Below are 25,095 nucleotides of genomic sequence, written 5' to 3'. Positions count from 1 at the left end.
CTTTGTCGAGCTCGAGCTGCGAGTCATGTTTTCGGTGCTACGTTGTAGTGAGACAAGTTTGTGGGTGTTTTGTGCAGCTTCAGCTGTCCTTTTAACTGCTCGCTGGTTAGCTAGCGTGAGCTATAAGCTAACAGCACATGTAAACAGCTCGTCTCTACTAATTTAACTGTTAAAACAGAAGCAATACTGCGGCTGACAGGGTTTATTATGTGAAACAGCAGCTTGTTTAGTTTTAACAGTCTGCATTAAGCTGGGCAAACACTGTGCGATTTTTTTCAGTCGCGTTATTCAGCTCCTGCTCAAACTGTACAATTAAATCACAGGGGTTAGAAGTTCATAGGTCACGATGCAGGTCTCACACTATACGGCCTGATGCTCTGATGCGACCTGAGTGCTCAAACTGTGCGTCCATAACATGAAGCTTATCATACAAAATCTGTCCCTCGCTCTCTCATCAAATGGGTTGATGACCAATCGACATATAGATGACAGAAATCCGATTACAGCAAAGCAGCAAGCCCTGGACTGCAGTTCAGGGGTTTCTGCGTCTGCTTCTGCCCAGCAGAGGCAGCAGTGAGCAGTGTTGCCAACTTAGCGACTTTGTCGCTATATTTAGCGAGTTTTCAGACCCCTTAGCGACTTTTTTTTAGAAAAAAAGTCGCTAAAAAAAGACGTGAAAGCGCGTATCGCTTTTACTCTCAAAAAGCAGCAGGTGCTGTAACACAGTCAGTTCTTCTTTTACTCTTATGCTGTTTTGTGGATCACAAGGTTTAAAACTACTTATAAACACACACACACAAAGTAACTCCACCAGAGTGCCTATTTCGGGTCACTTTTGCCGGTCCAAGCCCGGGTAAAGGAGCAGGGTTGGAATTGTGACATTAAAAAAAACAATAATTGCTAAAAGAAATTTAATTTGTAGTTCTAAATAAACTCTAAATGCATTTAGGACGTTTTTTACTCAGTTTATGTCTCTTCCATGATGTTATTTCTCTCTCCAACAACATAGGTTACAATTAGATTAGCATGACCAATTATGCAAATTAGGCGATGACGTCATTTAGCGACTTCTAGCGACTTTTAGGACAGCCAATAGCGATTTTCCTTACTGAGGAGTTGGCAACACTGGCAGCGAGTCTCAGATGTTTGCAGCCTGATACACAAACTGTTTGGTCTCTATTCGCACAGACCGGCTCACTACACTTGCAGGCAAAAGACTGCTCCATCACGACGGCCAGTAGTGGACGGCTGGTAGTACTGCAGGACTGAAGTGTTGGTTTTTTCCAGCCCAGATTACTTGGATCAAAACAAAGATACAGAGAGATGTGTGATCCGTAACGTGACATGTACTTGTGCCACCTGCTGCCAGGACGAATGCTTCCAGTTACAAAGTTACACGCAGTGTTGATGTGGATGGGTAAATAACGCTGCTCTGTGGGAGCTGTTTGAGTCCCGCTGCATGGAGGGACTCACTTTCTGTTATTAGCTGCGTCTCAACTTAGTCTTAAAAAAGTACAAAATGGATCATGAAGCATGAAGTACAACAAACGAGAAGCCTGCAGGACTCCCGTGTCTGATCAGCACAGAGCGGTGAAACTAGTTTCATATGGTGTAACAGCACCGAAGACACATTTCCTGTCTTCACTGTTTCCATGTGAGACAAAGACATGAGACGGAAAAACGTCACTTTAACCTCTGATAACTTACGATCTTTATAAAACTCACCTCCTGTGTTGGCCCTTTCTTCTTTTCCTCAGCTGGACTCGAACCCTGATGGCAGAGAAAAAAAAGACATCGACCCACACACAGCCGTGTTTGTCTGATCTCTTATTGCATGGACGCAGTCATATATGGCTGCATGTGCTTCATTTTTAATTAATCCAGCCTCAGATAATACATGAATGTCACAGAGGATCAAGTCAACATTTAAACCACTTCCTGTTCACACTTCCTCCTGGTCAGCCACTTTCTTTGTAATGGTTCAAATTAAACCTGACGTACTGTGTTATGTTGTTAGGACGCTGCTGACATCACAGCATGCAGTTTGCACAAATGTAACGTCCACATACACGATCAAATGTCAGCCAGTCAGGAGTGCAAACGCTGCAGATATTTTAGAGGCTATTGATGAAGCAGCGAATACCACGGGTATCAGAGAAGAGAGAAAACAGGAACAGCTGGGAGACTGAAACAGGATACCCCACATCATAACAACCCACTGTGTGGCACACATATTAGAGCTAGCCGAATCTTTTTGCCCTGACACGTCGATTCGTTTCTGGATGTTTTCTGGAAAAGGTTCAAAACACCTGGATCATAAAATCCCGACAAGAACAAAGAGCAGTGAAATGGAGGCCGCGAAAACGCCGATGAAGGAGATGCTGCGGCCTCAACGTCGAGTGGCATTTTCTCCTCCGTGACTTCAGTGGAAATGTCAGATTTCTACACAGTTCATAGACGTTTCTGTTCAATTACAACCAAATATTTGAGCTGATGATTATAATTTTTATACAGTTGTTGTCATTTCATGCAGATTGCAGGGTTAATTGATTAGTGTAAATTGCCCATAGGTGAGAATGGTTGTCTGTCTCTACATGTTAGCCCTGACAGACTGGCGACCTGACCAGGGTGGACCCCGCCTCTCGCCCTATAACAGCTGGGATAGGCTCCAGCGCCCCCCGTGACCCTGAAAAGGACAAGTGGAAGCAAACGGATGGATATTGTAATTTCTGTTTTAACAATTTTTTGATTGATGTTTTGTTTGCTTTACAATATTATACAATAAAAATAATCTCTACCAAAAACTGAACTGCCCGCCCGAAGGGCAACCAGGGCATTTGCGAGCCCTGCTTCCAGCAGGAACGTTTGGCTCCTTAATGTGAAGAACGCTTCACAGGAAACATCGAGACGTAAAACGAGACGGCCTGGGCTCAGGAACAAGAACAGCTCGCCACCGCTATGAGGCGCTCAGAGAGCGAGCGGCGTGGAAGAACTCGCGTGTGTCAGAGGATTTATTCATCAGGATTTTTACAGGACATTTACAATCATCAGGTTACACAATCACACTCGCCCATCTGTCCGTGCTCGCAGCGAGGTTAGTGCAGTATGTAACACACCTGTGAATCAAACACACAAACCCACACAGGTGTGCTCTGACACAGTTTAATGTGAAGGTCCACTTCCTGTTTGTGGAAAAACATGATGGCGGTTCACTTTACGGTCCAAACGGCCTCATTTCCACTCCGCCCCCTGTGATGACGGAACTGAGGCTCGTGCTGACCACCTGTTGAGGCTCGGGCAGGCGCCGCGTTCATAACACGTGATGTGCGACACGCCGTCCTGCTGATGATGTCACAGCGACACCCACAGCAAGGACGCGGTTCTGTCTGCGGTGGAAAACGAACAACAGGAAGTCAGCAGTACCTGGAGCGAGCGAAGCGGCGAGGTAGAAATGAGGCATTGCCGAGTGCAGACAGGAACAAACCACACGAGTTTCTTTAGTCTTTGATTAGTCGGTGCACGCACTTCCTGTTTCCTGAGGCGTCCTGTGGAGTGAGGATGAGGAGAGGAAGCGTCAACAGTGAAATGTCTCTGCGTTTCCAACGTGTCACCTGACATCCGACGGCTGTCCTCGCATCAGCAGCTGCGGCGCCGCATGTGGCTCCGCCTCCTCCCGGTCATTAAAATGATGCTGAACATTAAAAGCTGCAGAAACAGAACACGGCAGCTCTTCTCCACAGTCTCAGTGAATCCTCTTCATCTTCACCACGATGAAGATGGCAGAGGGGCCGCCACTGGCTGCCTACAGCCTGACTCCGCCTCCTCGGGCCCGGTCACATGTCTGACCACAAGATGGCGCGACTGCCTTTCTCCACGCTCGCCACGTATGCTCCTGAAGGCGACCAGGACACCGAGTTGATGGCTGAGCTGCAACAACAGTAGCAAGGAGAGGTCAAAGGTCAACAGTGCGGCATAAGCCGCTGGCGTGTGGATAAACCTGAACGATCTTACCTGTGGTTCCGGTCAAGAGTTCGGTCCACTTTCCCCGTCAGCACATTCCAGATGTACAGAGCGCCGTCAGCTGATCCGCCGGCCACGTAGCTCCCGTCAGGACTGAAAGAGAACGAGACACACTGAGCGTGCTCAGATCTCTCACACACACGCGCACACGAGTAATGAGAGGAACCCACCTGAAGGTCACTCTGGTCCAATCAGCTCCACACTTGAAACCCTGCGCACTGAACACAAACACACAGTGAGTCGGCCGAGGTCACCTGACCATCACATCGCAAACAGAATGAGTCAGTCACATGACCACAGCGGAGCACAGGAAGTGGATCTGTGACGTCAACAGTGACTCAGTGTCACCACGGCAACAAAAGTATCCTGGGTACTTTACTTGGGAGTCTGACGTACGACACGACCGTCAGTCAGTTTGACTATTTTTATATGTTACACGCACAAAAGAGCCGCTTTGTCGTTTCAGTCGTTTTGTCTCGTGAAGTCTTTGCTTGATGTTGTTGCTGTTCGTTAAAGGTTGGCGCCGACCACCTCGTTATATATATATATATATATTCTTCCTCTACCCCCCCATTGTGTTATACTTGTATAACTATGCATGTGACAAATAAAGAACCTTGAACCTTGAACCTCGTGTGCAGTTGATCGTTAAAAACACTGAGTTCATGTTTTACACTTGATTTATAAACCGTGTTTTTAGTTATACTATGATGCAACCAACATTCCTCTTTAAACTGTATCTATTATAGTAGCAACAGCAACCACTCAATGTGCACGATCACTGACCCCCCTGCACCTGCTCCTCAGATGGCATGTATGCGTATGTATAACTTGTACATATCTTTCTTGTGTAAATGTAACTTGCTCTGTGTCATTGTGTAGATCATATTTCACACACATGGGGAGATGCCAAACTGCCTTTCACTGTTCTTGTAACAAAGAGCTATTCTTCTTATTCTTCTTGTTTTTGAAGGTTATTTAAATATAAGGTGATATTTCCTCACATCACCCAGCCCTACTGACTGCCTGCCAACTCAGGTGAGATGGACTCGCCATGTTTCTGCTTCCCACCTGCACGGCTGCCTCTAAACTTCGACCGCTTTGTGTTACACTGGGCCCGCCTCACCTGAGCGTCTGCTTCACGGCGTTGGTGCGCAGGTCGACGATCTTCACCAGGTCGTCTCTGGAGCAGGTGAGCAGCTCAGTGCGATCGTGGTTCAGATCCAGAGACGTCACTCTGCCGAACAGCTCCAGCTCCCGCACGATGCTCTCCGCTCTGATCTCACACACACACGCGCACGCAGACCGAGCGTGTCATCACCGTGACACAGTGATGGCAGAGATGCTGAGTGATGACAGCGTTCGTGCGCCGCTCACCTGATGTCCCAGAAGCGAACCTTCTTGTCAAAATGTCCGCTCATGACGCACTGCTCGGTGCACACGATGTCGTTGCAGCTGGAGCCCGCGAACACCGTCTTCATACCTGCACAGGTGAGCGACAGTTAGCTCAGGTGAGGACTCACTGAGACCGAGCGAGCGTGCACTCACGTACAGACTTTGCTGCGAAGGTCCCACAGTTTGAGTGTGCGGTCGTAGCTCCCAGAGACGATGCGAGCGTTGTCCAACAGGAAGCGAGCGGAGAGGACTTTCCCACTGTGACCCGTCAGCGTGTGCTGCCGGACGGACAGAAAGACACAGGTAAGCGCAGGTAAACACACACACAGGTCATCGGCAGGTGACGTCTGCCACTTCCTGTCAGTACGAGGAACCCCGGCGACATGCAGCTGACCATGTCACCGTGGGGACATCACCTGATTCAGACAGGTGACATTAGATGGACAACAGTTTTCTGGCCTCAGAACAGGTGTGAGATCACCACTCAGACCCCACCCCTCGGCCTGATGCTCCATGCTGATTGGTTTTGTTGGATGACATCATCACAGAGAAGCTGTAGGAGCTCTGTACAGACCTCGCAGTGATGTCACATCCTGTGTGTCAGCAGCTGCCGAGACCATCGCTGCACCACTAGAGCACGATGGCAGCAGAGAGCCGGGCTGCTGGGAGCCAAAATGGCGGCCGCGAGGGGGAAGAGCTGAGCTTCAGACCTTTTACATGACATCACTGACCAGGAAACTGAGCCGCCACTTCCTGCTGGGCTCAGTTGTCGGACAATAGCGCGTGGTTTAGCTCAGCGCACGCAGACAGGAGCAGCTGACCACCAGGGGGCAGCGCTTACTTAGAAATATTTTCCTGATTTTGTGAAAAAATCTGTTAAATAAACTGCAGAAAAATGTGTTTCAAACACAAGCAGGTGCAGAAACACGGCGGCGGCTGCTCTGAGGTGCAGGCGACGTGGAACCTTTCTGCTCCGTCCGGGCTGTTCGTCCTACTGCAGCCGCCGTAGCCAAGGTTACTCAAACAGCTCAGCTGACTAATCTGCTGACACGGTTGGATTTACGGCGAGCGTGTGTGACGCAGCTGTGTGACAGCTGGACGCGCTCACCCTCAGTCTGTAGTCATCCACGGTCCAAATCCGGCTGGCGAAGTCGTTGGAGGCGGCGAGCAGGTAGGAGCCCTGAAACACAGGAAAGCAGGTCAGTCTGAACAGGAAGTAACGCTGCCGTATCCTTCCGCCGCGTGGACACTCACAGCACTGTCGAACTCGATGCTGGTGATTCCCGCGTTGCTGCCAGTCAGAGCTCCTTTGGGCTCGCAGTGACCTGAACGCAATCACAGGAAGTGATTTAGTCACGTGACCTGCTGCAGCTCCAGGGTTATTCAATCAAGCATCCTTGTGCAAGCAAAACGACTTCCTGTTTAAACCCCGCCTCCACTCACCTGCCACCACCTCCCACAGCTTCACCCTGCGGTCCATCCCTCCTGTTGCTAGGAGACGGGAGCCAGGGCTGAACCTCACAGCATTCACCTCGCCGTCGTGGGCTTCCTGAACGCTCAGAGAGAGAGAGAGAGAGAGAGCGCAGACTGAGAGACGGCCGTGCAAGTCATCCCGACGATGACAAAGAGTGACGGTACTTACGAAGACGTGCAGCGCCGTGGTTGGCACGCGGACCTCAGCGCAGACGCCCGACGGGGCCTCGCTGCTCTCCGGTGAAGTGCTGAAAGAGTTGGCGCTCCGACGCCTGCTGAGGACGAATAAACGGTCACCTTTCATTTATCGACAAGTGACAACGACGGTCACCTGGAGGCGCCGTGTGCAAGCTAGACGCTCCAATACAGAGGAGCCCCGAGCCAGCGCGCGCACACACACGACAAGTGACAACGACGGTCACCTGGAGTGTGTGTGTGTGTGTGCGTGTGTGCCCACACACATGCGGCCACACACACACACACACACACACACACACACATAAGATAATAATGGACAGTCAGTATGGTTTCAGACCAAACAGATCAACATGGCATTAATGGTTCTTATTGAAAAGATCACTAATAAAACAGATCAAAGACACAGTTGGAGTTTTCATTGACCTACAAGAAGCTTTTGACACAATCAATCATGAAATATTACTTGATGAACTGGAGCACTACGGCATTAGAGGAGTGGTGCTAGAGTGGGTCAGGAGTTATTTGAGAGACAGGCAACAATTTGTGAAGCTTGGTGAATATCAGAGTGCCTGGACATTGTGGAGTTCCACAGGGGTCAGTATTGGGACCTGTGCATCAATGATGTATGTAAACCATCTGATATATTACAGTTTATTTCATTTGCAGATGATACAAATATTTTTTGTGCTGGAGAGAACTCACAGCAGCTTTTGGAAATTGTCACACGAGAAATGATTAAACTGAAAACGGTTTGACAGAAACAAGTTTTCACTAAATTTGAATAAAACTACATTTATGTTATTTGGAAATTGTAAAAAAGATGCTGGAGCAAAACTGTTGATAAATAATGTTGAAATAAGTTTCTCATACAGAATTTCTGGGAGTGATAATAGACAACAAAATGTGCTAGAAACCTCACATAAAGCTGAACTGTCCAGAAGCATCTCTGTTCTGAGTAAAGCTAAACATTTTTTGCCTTTACTGTTCACTTACACTGCCATATTTGGAATACTGTGTGGAAATCTGGGGAAATACACACAAAACTTCACTTCAACCTTTATGTAAAAAGAAAAAGCAATCAGGATGATTACTGAAGCAGGATTTAGAGAGCACACTAACATCATGTTCTTGAAATTAAAGATTCTGAAGTTTATGGATCTTGTAAATATAAAACTGCAAAAATTATGTGCAAAGCCAGACACAATATGTTACCAGGAAATGAACAGAGGATGTTTTTGACAGAGAAGGGGACTATGAATTGAAGGGAAAATTAAACCTGAAGACAAAGGTTAAAACCTTTTGTGTTACCGTTTGTGGGGTAAAACTGTGGAACAGTTTTCCTGTGGACCTACAGCAATGTTCAAGCCTTAGTCGGTTTATAAAGATGTTTCGAAAAGTGTTTTTGGAAGAATATGAAACTGAGGAAGTTGATCAGCCATTATACTTTAATTAAACTGTATCTATCACTGCAGCTATGTTAACACATGTCCTTCATCCCTTGTTTAGTGTGTGGGGTAAGTGATGACGGGAATCAGGGCTAACAGTGAGGTTCAACACTGGGGTAGGGACTAATAACTATGTTATACTTCTTCCGACTCCATTTCAGACTTAATAATTGTCATTTCATGTCATTTAGACTGTTTTTTTATTTATTTTCTTTCTTTGTTTTGTCTGAGCACATGCGTGTGTGTATTTACATATATATTCCTATTTGTACACGTAAATGCAAGTATGTGTACTTGTATATATTGTTTTTTCTGTGTATGTCTGAAATAAAGATACAATGACAATAACACACACATACCCAAACATGAGGGAGATGGAGTCAAGCAGCCCCCCTGGAGGCTGCTGGGAGATCTTCTTACTGCGGGCAGAGACACATCGTCACACACATGCTGAACCTCCGTAGAGGTCAAAGGTCAGCGGGCACGTGCGGCCTCACCTGGGAGTCCTGCTAAGCGGCCGGCTCGGCGACGTCTCTCCCCCCGCCTTCCCGGCGTCCTCAGTCAGCACCTCAATGTCGTCGTCCCTGCGGAGAAGCAGAGCAACGTGAGCAGGCGTGAGAGGAATTCCTGTGTCACTGTTGTTCCTTTATTTATTCCGTCTGCTGTAACCATGGGAATTTCTCTGGGACATCTCATCTGATACAAACTCAGACACGCACGCCTCAATGGGCAGCGGTTCCTTGGCAGCGTCAGCGAGCTCCTTCTGCAGTTTGGCCTGCCGCCGTCTGAAACACACACACACAGATGAAAATGACCTGAAGTCGCAGCAGCAGACCTCCTCCCGCCTCCAGCCACCCTGCCTACCTGCTGTCCTTCTCGTTCTCGGCGTTGAGCCGGTTGGCCTCCTGAGCCTTCTCGGCCATCCAGCGCGACACCAGCTCCTGGTTGTCCTCGGTGGTCTTCCTCAGCTTCTCCTCCAGGGCGGAGAAGGTGATCTGCAGGGCGTCGTACTCGTCCTTCAGCGTCTGGTTCGCCCTCTCCAGGTCCTGTGAAACATGAAGTTACGTTAACCTCACTGCTCTGAGGGGTGACGCTCGCACGTTCTGGGCAACGAAGGTCTCAGCTTGAAAACTTGAGATCAGCTCCCTGCTCCTCCTCCTCAGCCCGACGCTCCGTGCTGATAGATTCTGTTGGATGACATCATCACAGAGAGGCTGTAGGAGCTCTGTACAGGCCCCGGTGTGATGTCGCATCCTGTGTGTCAGCAGCTGCCGGTACCACCGCTGCATCACTGGAGCATGATGGGAGCAGAAAGCAGGGCTGCTGGGAGCCAAAGGGCAGCAGGAGGGGATTGTGGGTAATCAGACCTTTTACTGCTCATCACTGACCTTCATCATCTTACTCGGTTTACAGATGAAAACGATGACAATAGTTATTGGTCAGTATAATAGAACTGGTCACAGGTGGGAGGGAGTGACTCCACCTGTCCGTCACAGCTACACCACCTCAACCGCACAGGTGAGCCACGTGAGGCGGTCCTACCTGCAAGCAGCTCCTGAGCTCACGGCAGTCGCCCTCCAGGCTGGAGATCTGCTGCTGGTACTCAAGCATCCTGCAGGGGGCAGCACAAAGGCAGGGTCTGTGTTACTGCGTGTGTGTGTGTGTGTGTGTGTGTTACTGTGCATGTGTGTGTGTCTGACTTGGCCTCGTTGTTCTGGATCTCTCGGTCCTTCTGTTGGATCTGGTTGTTCAGTTCGATCACGCTCTGGGCCAGCTGATGACAAAAACAGGAAAATAACCAATCAGCTGTTTACAGGACTGTCACATGACCAAGTCAGAGGAAACAACATACACACAAACACAAAGACCCTTTTGTACCTACTCAGATCGACTCGGCACAGTTTTCAATTCAATTCAGTCTTTGTTGTTGTGACGCTGTATAAAAAAAACAGTCGCCTCAGGGCGCTTCACATTGTCAGGTAGACCCTACAATAGTACATATAGAGAAAAGCCCAACAATCATATGACCCCCTATGAGCAAGCACTTTGGCGACAGTGGGAAGGAAAAACTCAGTTTTAACAGGAAGAAACCTCCGGCAGAACCAGGCTCAGGGAGGGGCGGGGCCATCTTTGTGTACATATACGTGTTTGAGAATTATACCACGGAGTCAGGTACTTCTGATTTGAGGCCTTAGTTTTCACAGGAGCTACAGTATCCAGAGTCGTACGTAGTGAGGAGGTGAAATTATTAACAAGATGATCGAGCTCTGTTGGAGCAGCGTTCAGGTAGCTGCTCTGTGTTGGTACAGGGCAGTGAAGATGATAACAGTGGGTGGATTATATTCTTAAACTTAGTCACAGCGCTTTCAGAAAGACGTCTACTGTGATAAAGTCTACTCTCCACTGCTGTGTGTGGAACGCCAGGACTGACATAATGAATTAATTAAATACACCATTAAATAATTAATTAAATGTTGCAATCATTAATTAAATAAATATTTATGACATGTTTAATTCATTATTTAATGAATTATTTATTTAATTCATTTTGGCACTTTTGTCCCCTTCAGCTATCACCATGAATTTATTTTATCTGTCAGCCTCACCCATCAAACTAAGGGGGCGGGGTTAACACTGCCACTGCAGCTTCTCTAACATCTAATTGGTTGCCGTGCAAAGTAAGTCAAGACAGGTCGATCCTAGATAATCGATTGGATGTGTGGACTTGGGGCAGCCAGGTATCCCAGAATGCATTTCAAATCACAGGCAGCAATGGTGGTGCTGTAAAGTTTTAAAACATCCCGTTTTTCTGTCACCAGCTACACTTTTAATAGTGTTTTAGCCGCGAATGTCGTGGCGTAATCTTCACGTCTGGTCAGGTTGTCAACATAGAACATGTTTGTGCTCAGATGTTGTCAGAGATGTCACTCGCTGCGCTAACAGTCAGCTGACAGAGAGCACCGAGCTCACAGCCCGGTGTTTCATCTTAACTGTTTTTCTTTTTTTACGTTAACCGGTTTGTTTACATATTCCACTCTCCGTGTTCCACATGTTGCATTTGCAGATTCTCATTTTCACCGAACGATCGTCTCTTTCCGCCTGCTCTTGTGTCTCTGTGCTTCTGTAGCATAAAGAACGAGCGGACATTTTTCTCACGACATCCGCGATCAGCTCAACAGGCCCTTAGTTTACCTGCTCACCTGCCAGCTGTTTAACACCTGCCGCCATTTCAAGAAACACCATAGCTGTGTCCCAAAATGTAGGCTGCATCCTTTGTGGCCCAACATATCCCAGAATTCATAGCGCGGCCCAGCCAATTCCAGTTTCCAACAATGGTGGCAGCTAGTTAGTTCTAATATTACTCTTATTAATCTTTCTGGGTCACAAAATAAAGTTTTAACATATTTTCAGGCGAGAATGTAGCTGTGTAAACTTCAAATATCTGCTCGGTTGTGCTTCGACGTTTTCGGACACGTCTGTTACCCACCAGCTCGATAGCTAGATGGGAGCTCGAGGGTCACTGGAGCTGCCGAGAACGGCACAACTCCCGGCACATCATTTTCACATCACCGCCGTCTTTCGCTACTCAGGTTAAACGTGATATATACGTCACTTAGACAACCTAAAAATGTTATTGTTTGGCTGTTTTTAATGTTTTATTTGTTCATGAGTAAATCGGTTTGGCTGAGATCAAAGTTATTAGATTAGATAAAACTTTATTAATCCATCGGGTGGTTTTCACACAGCTGAATAAACGTCAAAGAGAAAACTGATTAAACAGAAGTGTGAGACGGTCGAGAGTTTACGCCAGTGTCCTGTTATATTTTAGATGGCAAGGAGCAGACGGCCGAGTTCATTAAACTCCACCCACACAGCGGTGACGCAGATCTGAAGGCTAGACCGTCACATTTCACAGCCTCGCACTTCCGGTCTTCTCGGTCTTTGAAGGACCCGGCCCCCGTAGACCACGAAGGCCGGGTCCTCCGAAGGATGCAGCCTAGGTTTTGGGACACAGCTCATGTTACCTGGTGATAGTCACAGTTTAACTGGGCAGCCGGTGCTCGATATAACGCAATGTCGGCACATAATTCTGCACAAGATAAGTAAATATAGTTTTTCCCGAGCGCAGAGCTGCTGGAGCTCGTTTCCCTACAGAGCACTTTATAGGCGAATGTCACCGGCACACAGCTTTGAAACCTCACCTGAGGTTTAGCTCTCAGTGTTAAACGCTGGACTTCATTCACTCAGGTTCTGTCTGTTGGGTCACGTTTACTTCGCTGTTTTATTTACAGCTGAGAGAATCTGTTTACTAAACTAAAATAAATGAGGTTGATTTGTGTTTTTTTATGTTTCAGTCATGTTATGTTTACAGTTATCTGAGATACCAAGTTAACTTCAGTTAACCATTCAGACGGTTCTTTTGCAATGACAAACATAAACACTCATGTCGCTGGTAAGTTTCCGCTGTGCCAGCTGTTTACGTTACAGCTGCTTATGCAGTAACCATGGTAACCACGGACTCTGAGCGGCTGGAACGACGCAGGTCAGACAACAATTTTAGCTATATGATCTTAAAACAGGACACAGCCACTGTACGTCCTGGCCTCATATCAAATGTGAAGGCAGACTGAGTCTGTTTGACGTTTGTTTCTATCTAATCTTCCTCTCAAACATTTAAACAGCAGCGAGTCTGCAGCTGAGGGAACACAAACTCAAACTGTAGTGCGCATGCGCCAACCAGCATGCAGCCTGTTACACTTCCTCCTGCTTTTTCTCGTTAGTTTAGCTTTTTCTTACTTACTCTTTTTTTCCTTACTTGTACTTTCATCCATTTATTATCGTTTCCTCAATCATGTGGATTGAGAGAGTTCTTTGTTCTGCTGGTGGCCGCGGAACTATTACTTTTATCGAGGAACGGGACCGCGGCACATCTCCAACATACTGCACGGACTGTTTACTCCAGACATGAGCTGATCGCCCTGATGCCGGTCAGACCCGCAGACGTACCAGCTGAAATCTGGAGAAACACACATCGGGGATGCAGAGGTCGAGGACAGAAAAGAAGAAGGAAGGAGACGGTGAGACAGCGGTGGCTCGAAGCGAGGAGGAGGTACAAACCGTGTCTGCCGATATCAAATAAAATCGATGAGCTCTCAGCGCTGGTACGGAGTCAGAGGGAATACCAGGAGTGCAGCCTGATATGTTTTCCCAAATCATGGATGCACCAGGACATTCCCAACGATAACGCATCCGTGGAAGGCTTCCACACTGTTCGGGCGGACAGGGACAGCATCACTAGTGGTGAGCAGAAAGGAGGTGGGCTTGCTGTTTTTGTTATCAACCGGTGGTGTAACCCTGCCAACATAACAATCAAAGAAAGAATTTGCTGCCCGGACATTAAACTGTGTGCTGTCGGACTCAGGCCGTATTATTTGCCCAGGGAATTTACTCACGTCATCTTGGTGGCTATTTACGTCCCTCCCTCTGCCCACCACTGCATGCCACACTATCCACTCGGCCATAGCCCGGTTACAGACTCAGCAGCCGAGTGCCTTTATTGTGATCTCAGGTGACTTCAACCCTGTCACACTGGACAGTATACTACCAACATTCAGAGAATATGTGGACTGTCCCACGAGGGGGGAGAGAATCTTAGACCTACTGTATGCTAATGTCAAGGACGCATACAGCTCTTCCTTCCTCCCCAGATCACAACCAGATTTACGTCACCCCCTGCTATGTGCCAATTGTGAGGAGGGAACCTGTGAAGCATTAGGAGGTGGTCAGAGGAGGCCTTAGTGGAACTACAGGGCTGTTTCGAGGTGACCGACTGGGAAACACTCTGTGAGCCTCACGCTGAGGACATCAATGGGCTTACTGAGCGTATCACGGACTACATAATTTTCTGCACCGACTCCATTGTTCCACCTTTTGCTGCAGTTCCAGCTGCCAGTCTTTTAGGGTCTGTCTCTACCAGCTTTGCACATCCACAGACTGAAATCTTTGCTCATTCTTCTTTGAAACAGCTCCAGCTCAGTCAGATTAGATGGGCAGCGTTTGTGAACAGCAGTTTTCAGACCTTGCCACAGATTCTGGATTGGATTTAGATCTGGACTTTGACTGGGCCGTTCTAACACATGGATATGTTTTGTTGTAAACCATCCCATTGTTGCCCTGGCTTTATGTTTAGGGTCGTTGTCCTGCTGGAAGGTGAACCTCCGCCCCAGTCTCAAGTCTTTTGCAGACTCCAAGAGGTTTTCTTCCAAGACTGCCCTGTATTTGGCTCCATCCATCTTCCCATCAACTCTGACCAGCTTCCCTGTCCCTGCTGCAGAGAAGCCCCCCCAGAGCATGATGCTGCCACCACCATGTTTGACAGTGGGGATGGTGTGTTCAGAGTGATGTGCAGTCTTAGTTTTCTGCCACACATAGCGTTTTGCATTTTGGTCTCATCTGACCAGAGCAGCTTCTTCCACATGTTTGCTGTGTCCCCACATGGCTTGTGGCAAACTGCAAACGGGACTTCTTATGGTTTTCTGTTAACAATGGCTTTCTTCTTGCCACTCTTCCATAAAGGCCAACTTTGTGCAGTGCACGACTAATAGTTGTCCTATGGACAGATTCCCCCACCTGAGCTGTAGATCTCTGCAGCTCGTCCAGAGTCACCATGGGCCTCTTGGCTGCATTTCTGATCAGCGCTCTCCTTGTTCGGCCTGTGAGTTTAGGTGGACGGCCTTGTCTTGGTAGGTTTACAGTTGTGCCGTACTCCTTCCATTTCTGAATGATGGCTTGAACAGTGCTCCGTGGGATGTTCAAGGCTTGGGAAATCTTTTTGTAGCCTAAACCTGCTTTAAATTTCTCAATAACTTTATCCCTGACCTGTCTGGTGTGTTCTTTGGACTTCATGCTGTTGTTGCTCCCAATATTCTCTTAGACAACCTCTGAGGCGTCACAGAGCAGCTGTATTTGTACTGACATTAGATTACACACAGGTGCACTCTAGTCATTAGCACTCATCAGGCAACGTCTATGGGCAACTGACTGCACTCAGACCAAAGGGGGCTGAATAATTACACACACCCCACTTTGCAGTTATTTATTTGTAACAAATGTTTGGAATCATGTGTGATTTTCGTTCCACTTCTCACGTGTGCACCACTTTGTGTTGGTCTTTCACCTGGAATTCCAATGAAACTGATTCATGTTTGTGGCTGTAATGTGACAAAATGTGGGAAAGTTCAAGGGGGCCGAATACTTTAGCAAGCCACTGTATGTATATATTGTATATATTGTGCCATTTCTTACTTCGTGTATTGTCTGTCTTTGTTACTGTTTGTACTGGAGCACTGTAACTAGGGCTGCACAATTAATTGTTAGAAAAATCGCAATCTCAATTCATACTTATGTGCGATCTCATTTCCAAATGACAACGATTAAAAAAAAAAAGAAAAAAAAGATGACGATTGACATTTTGATCCGGGACATAATCTGCATGAAAACAAGCGCTCACTCCTCCTGCAAAACAAATGACAAGGGCGGAGGCTTATACCATGTGATACACAAGTCAGCTGGTAGGGAAAAACAACGGAGAGCACGTGAGAGATGACGAAGCTGTAAAGGCCAAGAAAGTGACAGGAGAAAATCCCAGTCAACCACCCAAACATCAATGACGGGAACCTTATACAGCGTTTCCCTATACCCGCCGAACTCCCGCAGGCACAAAGAAATTACGGAGGCTATCGCTTATCACCTGACCAAAGATATGGCTCCCATCAACACTGTGCAAAACGAGGGATTTAGGAAAATGATCAACACCCTAAACAAACGCTACACAGTGCCGTCCTGCAACTATTTTTCAAATGTTGCACTACCTGCTCTATACACGCAGCAACGACAAAATGTGAGACATTTATTTTTATGTTCATTTACTGTTTTTATGTTCAGTCTCAACTGTTACGAAGTTGATGTGCAGTTAATAAGTGCAATAAATGTTTATATTGGAAAAGAAAATCGTGAGAGAATCATGATCTCAATTCTAAGCACAAAAATCGTGATTCTTATTTTATGCAAAATCGTGCAGCCCTAACTGTAACCAACAAATTCCTCTACGGATCAATAAAGTATTCTGATTCTGAACTGTCGGAGCAGGTTTGATCATTTCATGTATTAATTTGGTGATTTAATAAATGTACAAATGTTATTCTAATCTGCTGCTGAGTCTCTTACGCTGATGAAAACACAGATAACACAGATCACGAACACCTGTTCAACCAATCACTTTCATTCCACTTTGATCTGTAACAAACTGACGCGTTCATCTCTGTCACAGTGTTGCGTTGCTATATTTGTGTGTTCTTTATGCTGTAGATTTTCACATCTCTGGAATAGTTGGCCGTAATAAGGATGATTTTCTGTAAAATAATATTGATATGACCTGTGAATTATTCGTAGATGACCGTTAGATTAGTTTGATGCTGCCGACACTTTCATGTGACCCAGCTGTGAAACTGTTAACTCAGAGAGCTGAAGATATCGTGGAGATGCTGACCTCGCTCCGTGGTGTACAGGGCCGTTTACCCTCATGATTAATATTCACAATAAAAATATGAGGCAAACATCATGAAGTCTGTATGTGTTTCATAGTGTCGAACAACCTTTGTACAGTTAAACCTAACAGTTACCACATGACGGAAACACCAACGTTATCTCTTTTAATAAAGTTTATGCGTTTATACGCAGGTCACGCTGATTACTGAACAAAAACACAGATCAGCTGTTAATCGGATTTATTTGCTCTCTCTCCTCCTTAAATATGTTTTTAATGTTAGTTATAATTCAGAATTGGCGACTGAAACACGTAGGACACATACGAACATCAGGAAATAAAAACCCGATAAATATAACCTCAGTAAATGAAGTCAGTGTACTGCAGGGGTTATGGCAGCTGTGTACCGGGGCCTACGCTTTGTCGGTGGTAATAACAGCTGGGCTGGGCAGACATCTCCGAAATCATCGAAGCACTTTTGCAAAGAGGCTGTATCTTGACAAACCGACCAGATATCTGAGGATTAAACCGCTACATTCTCGGCTAAAAAATATTAAAACAGTATTTGGTGACACACAAACAGGATTTTTCAAAAAGTTCAGTTCTGTTAGTTTCAACATGCCGGTTGTTGGTGTGCAGAAACGCCTTCAAAAACAATGGCCACCAGGCCAAAGCAACGGTTTTGACTCGATCAGCGTTAACCCCGCCCCCTGGGTTTGATGGGTGACAGATCAAATGATTTCATGGTGAGACCTGAAGGAGTCAAGTGTGCCAAAACGAATTAATTAAATACAACAATACAATTCTCTCCGTGAATCGCTACCTTATCGTGGTGGAGGGGTTTGTGTGTCCCAGACCATGGGAGACCCTACCAGGGCAAAAGCCCCCTGGTAGGGTCTCCCATGGCAAATTGGTCCTGGGTGAGGGACCAGAAAAAGAGCGATTCAGAAGATCCTTATGAAGAAAACATCGAGGGAACAGTTTACCCTGCCCGGGATAGGGTTACCGGGGCCTCGTCCTGGAGCCAGGCCCGGGGAGGGTGCCCGAGGGCGAGCGTCTGGTGGCCGGGCCTTAGTGCATGGGGCCCAGCCGGGCACAGCCCGAAAAGGGGACATGGGCCCATCCTCCCGCAGGCCCACCACCCGCAGGAGGCGCCTTAGGGGTCGGGTGCATTGTGTGCCGGGCAGTGGCCAGGAGCGGAGGCCCTGGCGGACTAACCCCCGGCTGCCAAGACTGGCAATTGGGACATGGAATGTCACCTCTCTGGTGGGGAAGGAGCCTGAGTTAGTGCGTGAGGTTGAGAGGTAACGGCTAGATATAGTCGGGCTCACCTCTACGCATGGCTTGGGCTCTGGAACCAGTCTCCTGGAGAGGGGCTGGAGTTGCCCCTGGTGAGAGGTGGCGGGCTGGGGTGGGTATTCTAATATCCCCTCGGCTTGCTGCCGGTACGTTGGGGTTCTTCCCGGTGGATGAGAGGGTTTGTTCCCTGCGCCTTAGGGTCGGGGAACGGGTCCTGACTGTCATCTGCGCTTATGCGCCGAGTGGCAGTTCAGAGTACACAGCCTTCTTAGAGTCCCTGGGTGGGGTGCTGGAAGCTGCTCCACCTGGAGACTCTGTTGTCCTGCTGGGAGACTTCAATGCTCACGTGGGTAACGACAGCGAGACCTGGAGGGGTGTGATTTTTAATTATGTTTTTAAAATGTTCAGTTTCTATGCCATATGTTAAAACAAGATCTAGAGTGTGATTAAAGTGGTGGGTGGGTTCTTGATTGAGTCTAATTAAAAGTCTGTCTTGGTCTTTGCTTTTCAAGGTTTTGCATTAGGTCATAGGACGTGGTACCTTCATAGTACCAGATACTTCTGTAGTACCTGTACGAACGGGGTTCCAAGTGAACTGAGCAGGTACTAAAATGTGACGTCATCAGACTGCATGTCACCGATTCGCTGGTCAGTGGCGTCACTCGATGAGTGTTACCCTGAGTCTGGAGAAACGCCATTGACCTTTGTTGTAGCGTTTGTGACGCACACTAATTATTTCGCTCGGACGCATTGTTATGACAACAACCAGCAAATTAGGATGTACTAAATTGTAATGGAAAACCAGTCAATCGAAGTAGGTACTGATGAACACACACGCAGGCTCCTGTTGGATGCAATGTGGTTCTACAGCCCAAAGGTGGCACCATTAAACCAAACCAGAGGTCAAAGGTCAAAAACTAAGCCAGAAACAGCTTTACGCTCCGTTTGGAGCTGTGACATCATCGCCATCGGCACTCAGTATTCAGAGGTGGAGCTCTCCAGCACACGACTGCACCTCCACCAGCCCTCGCTCACTGTGATGAGCTGCAGCAGGAGGGAGAACTGAAAGTCAAACATTCACACTTCCTGCTATAAAGCCTCGTGTGTCACATGTCAGCAGCTCAGCGTTTCCATGAGTCAGAGGATGTCAGCTGACAGAAAGTATCAACTATCACTGTGACATCACTTCCTGTTAGTGATGGTCAGGAATCATGTGATTAGTTGCGAATTCCCTCACATGATCAGAACTGCGAGCACGTCCCTGCGACTGACGTCCTGTCATCCTCGCCTGTTTCAGGCAGCTTCAGGAAAACAGATCTGGCGGCGGTTTAAGCAGTGGGCGTGGCACAAAGAGGCGGTCAGTCTTGGGTGGGCCAGCGGTGTGTGGGTGAAGCAGAGCCTTGTTTCACCACCAACACGTGAGCGGCCACAGCGCGTCGGCAAACACGCAAACAACCCTCCATCCACTGTCTGTTTAAAACGATGTCACGGCGCTGCGAGTAGTCACTCTGTTGCCGGATTATTGAGGAGCAAACTGAGCATGTCACACAGGAAACACTCCAGGTTTTCCCTTACCGTGTGCACTATCACAGCTCAGTAACTTGCACCTGTACGTCCCCCTAACCCCGCCTCCCCGCACACACGCCTCAGGCTTGGCGGCATGCCGGCAAGCACTCACCTCGCCTCGTTTCTTGTGCAGCTCCGTCAGCTCCTCCTGGTGCCGAATCCTCATCTGAGCCATCTCCTGCTGCAGAGCGTCGCTGCGACTCGAGTCCGCCGCACTGCCACGGGACAGAGACACGTTAGACAACACGCCGACGAGTGACAGCACACACCAGCACGCCTTACACTCACCTGGACTCGTGGCCTCTCTGAACGTCATATTTGTCGGCCTGGTAACGCTCCGATAGGACAGCCTGCAGGTCCGCCTTCTCCAGGAGACGGTTATCTGAAAACCCATCAATACATCAACAACTATGACAACTCAAACAACATGGACGCTACGCTGTAGGTGGCTGACAAGTGTGTGGGTGGAGCTTCCTTCTGTCAGCTGCACTCAGGGTTAGTCAGGTCCTCCTGAGCGCCGACACGACAGCTCCAGTCAGCTGTACAGGTGTGTGAGCTGCAGCCATGTTTAAATCCAACATGGGAGTCAGCACCGTGTTAATGTCAAGGGGGCGTCACCACAGCAACCTACGAAGCAGAGCTCTGAAAGGCTTCACTGCGATGAGTCGATGTGTCGCTGAGTGCTTCTGTGGGCACACTGCTCTGTGCTGCCGACGGCCTCTGCTAACTGCTGTCAGCTGCTGTCAGTGGAGCTTACGCTGTTGGACACTTGGTGACCAAACTGAGTCGAACTGAGAACGTAGTCATTCTTCATCAGAGTGGAAGTGTGATTTTTAGGACACTCAAGCCTAGCTTCTAATCAGCTCCTGCTGTTGTTTGGCAGGGCGTAGTCATGTGGGTCTAATCTATCGGGAATAACTGAGTGTGTTCATGCAGGTTTGTGTGTCTTAGAGCAGCGGTCCCCAACCTTTTTTGTGCCACGGACCGGTTTATGCCCGACAATATTTCCATGGACCGGCCTTTAAGGTGTCGCGGATAAATACAACAAAATAAAACTAGTACCGGTACCGAAAAAAAGAAAATTTATTCATAACACACGTGAAAAGACCCAGGAAAACCGAGTAAACGATAAAAACGATAACAAAATAACGCTGAAAACCGATAAAAACCCTGAAAACCAGACATTTCACGCCTGAGCCTCAACTCTCGCGGCCCGGTACCAAACGACTCACGGACCAGTACCGGTCCGAGGCCCGGGGGTTGGGGACCGCTGTCTTAGAGCTCTGACTTCAGTTCAGACTTAAGGAGGAAGATGAAGAAATGTTCATATATAGCTCAGCTACTTGCGATCTTTAACTTCAAACCAACTTACAGCTGCTGCCTTACAGCAGTTTTTAAAATAGCTTTAAGATTTCTATCTGAACCTCTGGAAACTGGAACATTCCAGGGAATTCTACCGAGTACAGAGGGTTAAAGAAAGAGTGTGTGTCTCACACTGCAGGATGATCTCCTCGAAGGCCTGTCTCTGCTCTCGGTCTCTAAGCTTGAGTTGCTCCGCCACGTGTTTCTTCCACAAACACTCGCCTCGCCGCTCCGCCATCACCTGCTGACACACACACAAACACACACAGCTGGGTCCAGACAGAGCTTCGACCTGTCTAACAGAGGGCCAAACACCTGTTCAGGTGAATTGTTGTAAGAGGGCCATGACTACGGAGGAGGTGCAACATATCCAGGCTTTCTTTGAGTTAACCAGATCAACAAAACCTAACCTCAGTCAGAGCTAACTCTCGCTGATAACCTGGGCTCTCTGCTTCAGGCTCAGTGTGCACCCACATGAAACAGGGGTATTCTGCATGTCATGCGACTCTTCCTCCTCACAGAATGACCCTGTGAGTGCTGCTTGCACCAATCAAAGCCATGATCAATGATGATGATGATGATCTGAGAGCTGAAGCAGCAGAATCTTGGGCACAGAGCGGGAGAATAAAATTTGATTTACAGTGAATGATTTGGTGTCTGAGCGCGCTCAGTGCTGCTCTTTGTCTCTAAGGTGACGGCTACACATTACAACTGTTTCCATTGAAACACGAACACTTCCTGTCCCACAGCCTGATAAAGGAGACGTGAAATCAGATCAGAGGGAATTAATGTGATTGGTTGAACAGATGTGTTCACTGTTTGCAGAGTGACTCAGCAGGAGTTCTGCATCACATGCAGTCTTAGCTGCTGGGCATCTTTTACTGCTTTCCGGAAGAAGCTGCACACTGACAACATGCACGTAAAAAACCAGAGGAAACATCACCTGTTCTGCATCTGTTTCCATGGTGATTCAGCTTGTGGAAGAGCCGATTGGGCCACAGAGTCTATGTCAGCTGATAGGTAATAATAAAACCTGTAATCTGTGTTAAAATTGCCTAAATAGGATCTTAAGCCCCGCCTCCTAGATCTTTGTCTGAAAACACAGAGGCTCAGGCTGCTCAAGTCTCACCTGGCCTGCAGGTGTGCAACCTCTGCTGCGATCCCTCTGACACCCAACAGAGGCCCACTGTATTTGGGCCTCTGTCTGTATCTTAATTGTCCCTTGGGGATAAATAAAGTCTCTCTGACTCCGTCCCACAGACTGCCATGTTTAACACCTGACAGGGTGTGGAAAACATGCCTGGGTAATAACCTGCATTATTGGGGGCGTAGCCTCTTTGACTAACAGCTGTCTGTAAATGGACAGGTCTGATACAACTACTGGAGTGCTCAAAGCACTTCAAAGCACACACACACCTAAAGAGTAACTCAGGGTTCAGTGTCTTGCTCAAAGGCATTTTGGCACCCAGGGCTCAAACCACCAAACCTCTGATTGCTATATAACCTGCATGCTCACATGAGCTACCTGGACCTCTGTCCCACCCCTTGTGGAGATGAGTCCAGCTACGTCGGATGACGTCACTCTGATCAGCCCCTCCTGCTGGCGGAATAACTAAGCAACCTGTGAACTCAGGTGAGGAGCACAGGCGACAGCGACGCGGCGAACCACGTGATTAAACTCCCACAACAAAGACAAACACATTGATGACGTCAGGTGGACCCCGGCTCCCCTGAGCGGACGGCTAGCTTCTCTGTTAGCATGCTAACATAGGAAGAGCAGTGCTAACAGGCTAACAGGCTAGCGGTCCTCTGAATTTCTCCGCCCGCGGTGGGCGGCAGCGTGGCCGCCGGGAGGGCTCCTGCAGGCGGGCCTGGGGTGCTCCGAAGCTCGCGGCGAGGCTGCTCGCGGACTTGGACCCCCGTGACTCAACACGTTAGCATGCTAGCCGCGGGGCTCGCAAAGCGTAGCGGACACTCACTGCGCGTGTGTGCCTCCCCGACGGCGGCGCGTGTCCTCCGCGGGATCCCCGTCCACCTCGCGCTCCGGTCTCCGGTTTCCGGTGATTTTCGGTGAATTTGTCATCAAACGACACCTGAGCTGCAGCCGCCGCTCCACTTCTGCGCCATTCTGGCTCCAGCGCGCACTTCCGGGAGGCCGCACGAAGATGACGTCATAACTGACTGTTTTGGTGAATCTTTATTGACACTGCGTGAATGAATGGCCCAGAATGAGTGTGTATGCGTGGTGTTCCGGTGTTATGCCCAAAACTGATTGCTCCTATTTAAACTGCTATAAATAACTTGTTGGTCTATAATATCTGAAATTTATGTCAAATGTTTCCCTCATGAATGACATCAAGCCATCTTGAGCCACAAACAACATTCCTGTCACAAGGTAGACGTGGCAATCAGTTTTTGGCAGTGACTTTTATATATCCTTTATTTTTCCAGTTAAATAAATCTCCTTGACATTACTGTTAAAAAACACATTTTTAATCTGGCCAAGAGGACAGCAGATATTGCAACAAATATGACAACAGTTCTGTAAACATATTTCAAGTGGACAAAAAGGACCAGATTGGTTATAATGTAAGTACAATAACACAGAGTTATAAAGATACTTGAAAAACATGTAATTTTTAAATTTTATATATAACCCCTCTGTTCACCAAAGTCTATTTACCAACATACGTAAAAATATTACTCACAAAAAAAACACACAGAAACATTGGAAATCACTTTTTGGCACAACACGGCAGGTGTTCAGCTCCGAAAAGCTTGTACTTCCCAGTTAAAAAACACAAAACTTTATTCCACAAAAGAACAAAGTCCAAGCGCAGCAGCTGCCTCAGTCGCACACAGATTACATGAAATACATACAGCACACAATGTTTCACAACTTGTTGTCCTGATGTGGTCCGGATAAAAGGCGATTCCAACAGAAGACTGCGTGTGCTTAGAAACAGGATCCTCCTGGAACAGAGCTCTGACCTCTTCATCACAGTTTCAACAACATCAGAATTACAGACAAAGAAACAAAAGCTCCAGTTTTAGACAGGATATGAAGAGGAAGATGACATCACACATGCTTGTAGGAAGCTGAGGAATAATAAATGTGTTGTTTAGAGAGGAGGAAGGAAGACAGAGCAGCGTTCTCATAAGAGTTCATCATTGAAGATTTCTTTATAAAAATCTTCAGCCTTATCTTTGCTTTTTCACTGCAGAAGATTTCTTTGATTCTTCTGAGCTGAAGAGTGAAGGATCCATTCCCAGCTCTACAGCTCACCTGGAGATGCCCGCTGCACGAGTACTGAAGCCTCTCAGAGACCGAGCTCAATGAGCACCGACTGAAACTGAAGTTTAACGAGCCTCGTCTTTGTTGGTCTTTAGTGAGAACGATACCGAACAATCAAATCTCACATTTATTGATGTGAAGACAGAGACCTGCTGCTCTGTAGGAGACGTGAAGTGTTTTAATAGCTAAATGAAATTTGGCTCCAAACTTGTATCGTCTGCTGATTGTGTCAACATCAGTTAAGTCACAAACTCCTCGAGGAAACCTCCCTGCTGCAGCACACCCGAGTAACATGACGATCATCGGGGTTCGGGTTCAGGGTTCGGGGCTGAGCGTGCAGTCAGGTGTTGCTAACGACCTGCTGATGTTACTCAGGTGTGCTGCAGCAACACCTGTAAAGGTTTCAGGCCATCGAGGACTGGACTCAAACCCCCGATGAGCCCAGATTGTAGTGACAGTCTCCGAGCCGACAAACAGGAAGAAGCAGACATGTGGAG

At 47.7% G+C, this 25,095-nt stretch overlaps 1 protein-coding gene and 2 non-coding genes across 7 annotated transcripts; all 3 read right to left on the bottom strand.

Moving 5' to 3' along the window:
- Nucleotides 1-2,993: 2,993 nt before the first annotated feature.
- On the bottom strand, nucleotides 2,994-23,500 carry atg16l1 (ATG16 autophagy related 16-like 1 (S. cerevisiae)). Of its 5 annotated transcripts, none has more exons than XM_084950233.1 (20): nucleotides 23,283-23,495; nucleotides 21,436-21,547; nucleotides 20,230-20,323; nucleotides 20,054-20,156; nucleotides 10,232-10,305; nucleotides 10,074-10,143; nucleotides 9,396-9,577; nucleotides 9,251-9,316; nucleotides 9,029-9,115; nucleotides 8,891-8,950; nucleotides 7,058-7,163; nucleotides 6,859-6,964; nucleotides 6,670-6,740; nucleotides 6,524-6,595; nucleotides 5,573-5,693; nucleotides 5,398-5,503; nucleotides 5,147-5,296; nucleotides 4,191-4,238; nucleotides 4,012-4,113; nucleotides 2,994-3,927 (listed from the first exon to the last, which is right to left on the bottom strand). In XM_084950233.1, the coding sequence occupies exons 2-20, from the start codon at nucleotides 21,539-21,541 to the stop codon at nucleotides 3,834-3,836; spliced, it is 1,818 nt and encodes a 605-aa protein (XP_084806359.1). In that variant the 5' UTR covers nucleotides 21,542-21,547; nucleotides 23,283-23,495; the 3' UTR covers nucleotides 2,994-3,833. The 5 variants fall into 5 exon arrangements, with proteins under 5 accessions (XP_084806359.1, XP_084806361.1, XP_084806356.1 ...); XM_084950235.1 differs by having other exon boundaries at nucleotides 7,058-7,160; nucleotides 23,283-23,494; XM_084950230.1 differs by having other exon boundaries at nucleotides 6,859-7,163; nucleotides 23,283-23,500.
- Nucleotides 5,872-6,147, bottom strand: LOC146372731 (small Cajal body-specific RNA 6). The gene has a single exon (XR_014802614.1).
- On the bottom strand, nucleotides 9,647-9,920 carry LOC146372730 (small Cajal body-specific RNA 6). Its single transcript, XR_014802612.1, has one exon.
- Nucleotides 23,501-25,095: the final 1,595 nt, after the last annotated feature.

This window comes from Perissodus microlepis, chromosome 14 (genome assembly GCF_051167445.1).
Source record: "Perissodus microlepis isolate ML-2025 ecotype Zambia chromosome 14, ASM5116744v1, whole genome shotgun sequence".
Taxonomy (NCBI): domain Eukaryota; kingdom Metazoa; phylum Chordata; class Actinopteri; order Cichliformes; family Cichlidae; genus Perissodus; species Perissodus microlepis.
Note: the sequence above shows the minus strand (reverse complement) of the source record. Positions and strands in the feature narration are given on the sequence as shown.

What these genes read in the sequence shown, in the direction of transcription:
- atg16l1 (XM_084950230.1), bottom strand. Translation starts at nt 21,541, where the DNA reads ATGGCGGAGCGGCGAGGCGAGTGTTTGTGGAAGAAACACGTGGCGGAG. An exon ending in GCTGTGGGAGGTGGTGGCAG is followed by an intron (nt 6,741 to 6,858) that starts GTGAGTGGAGGC and finishes GATTGCGTTCAG; the next exon opens with GTCACTGCGAGCCCAAAGGA. An exon ending in TGGATGACTACAGACTGAGG is followed by an intron (nt 5,694 to 6,523) that starts GTGAGCGCGTCC and finishes TCCGTCCGGCAG; the next exon opens with CACACGCTGACGGGTCACAG.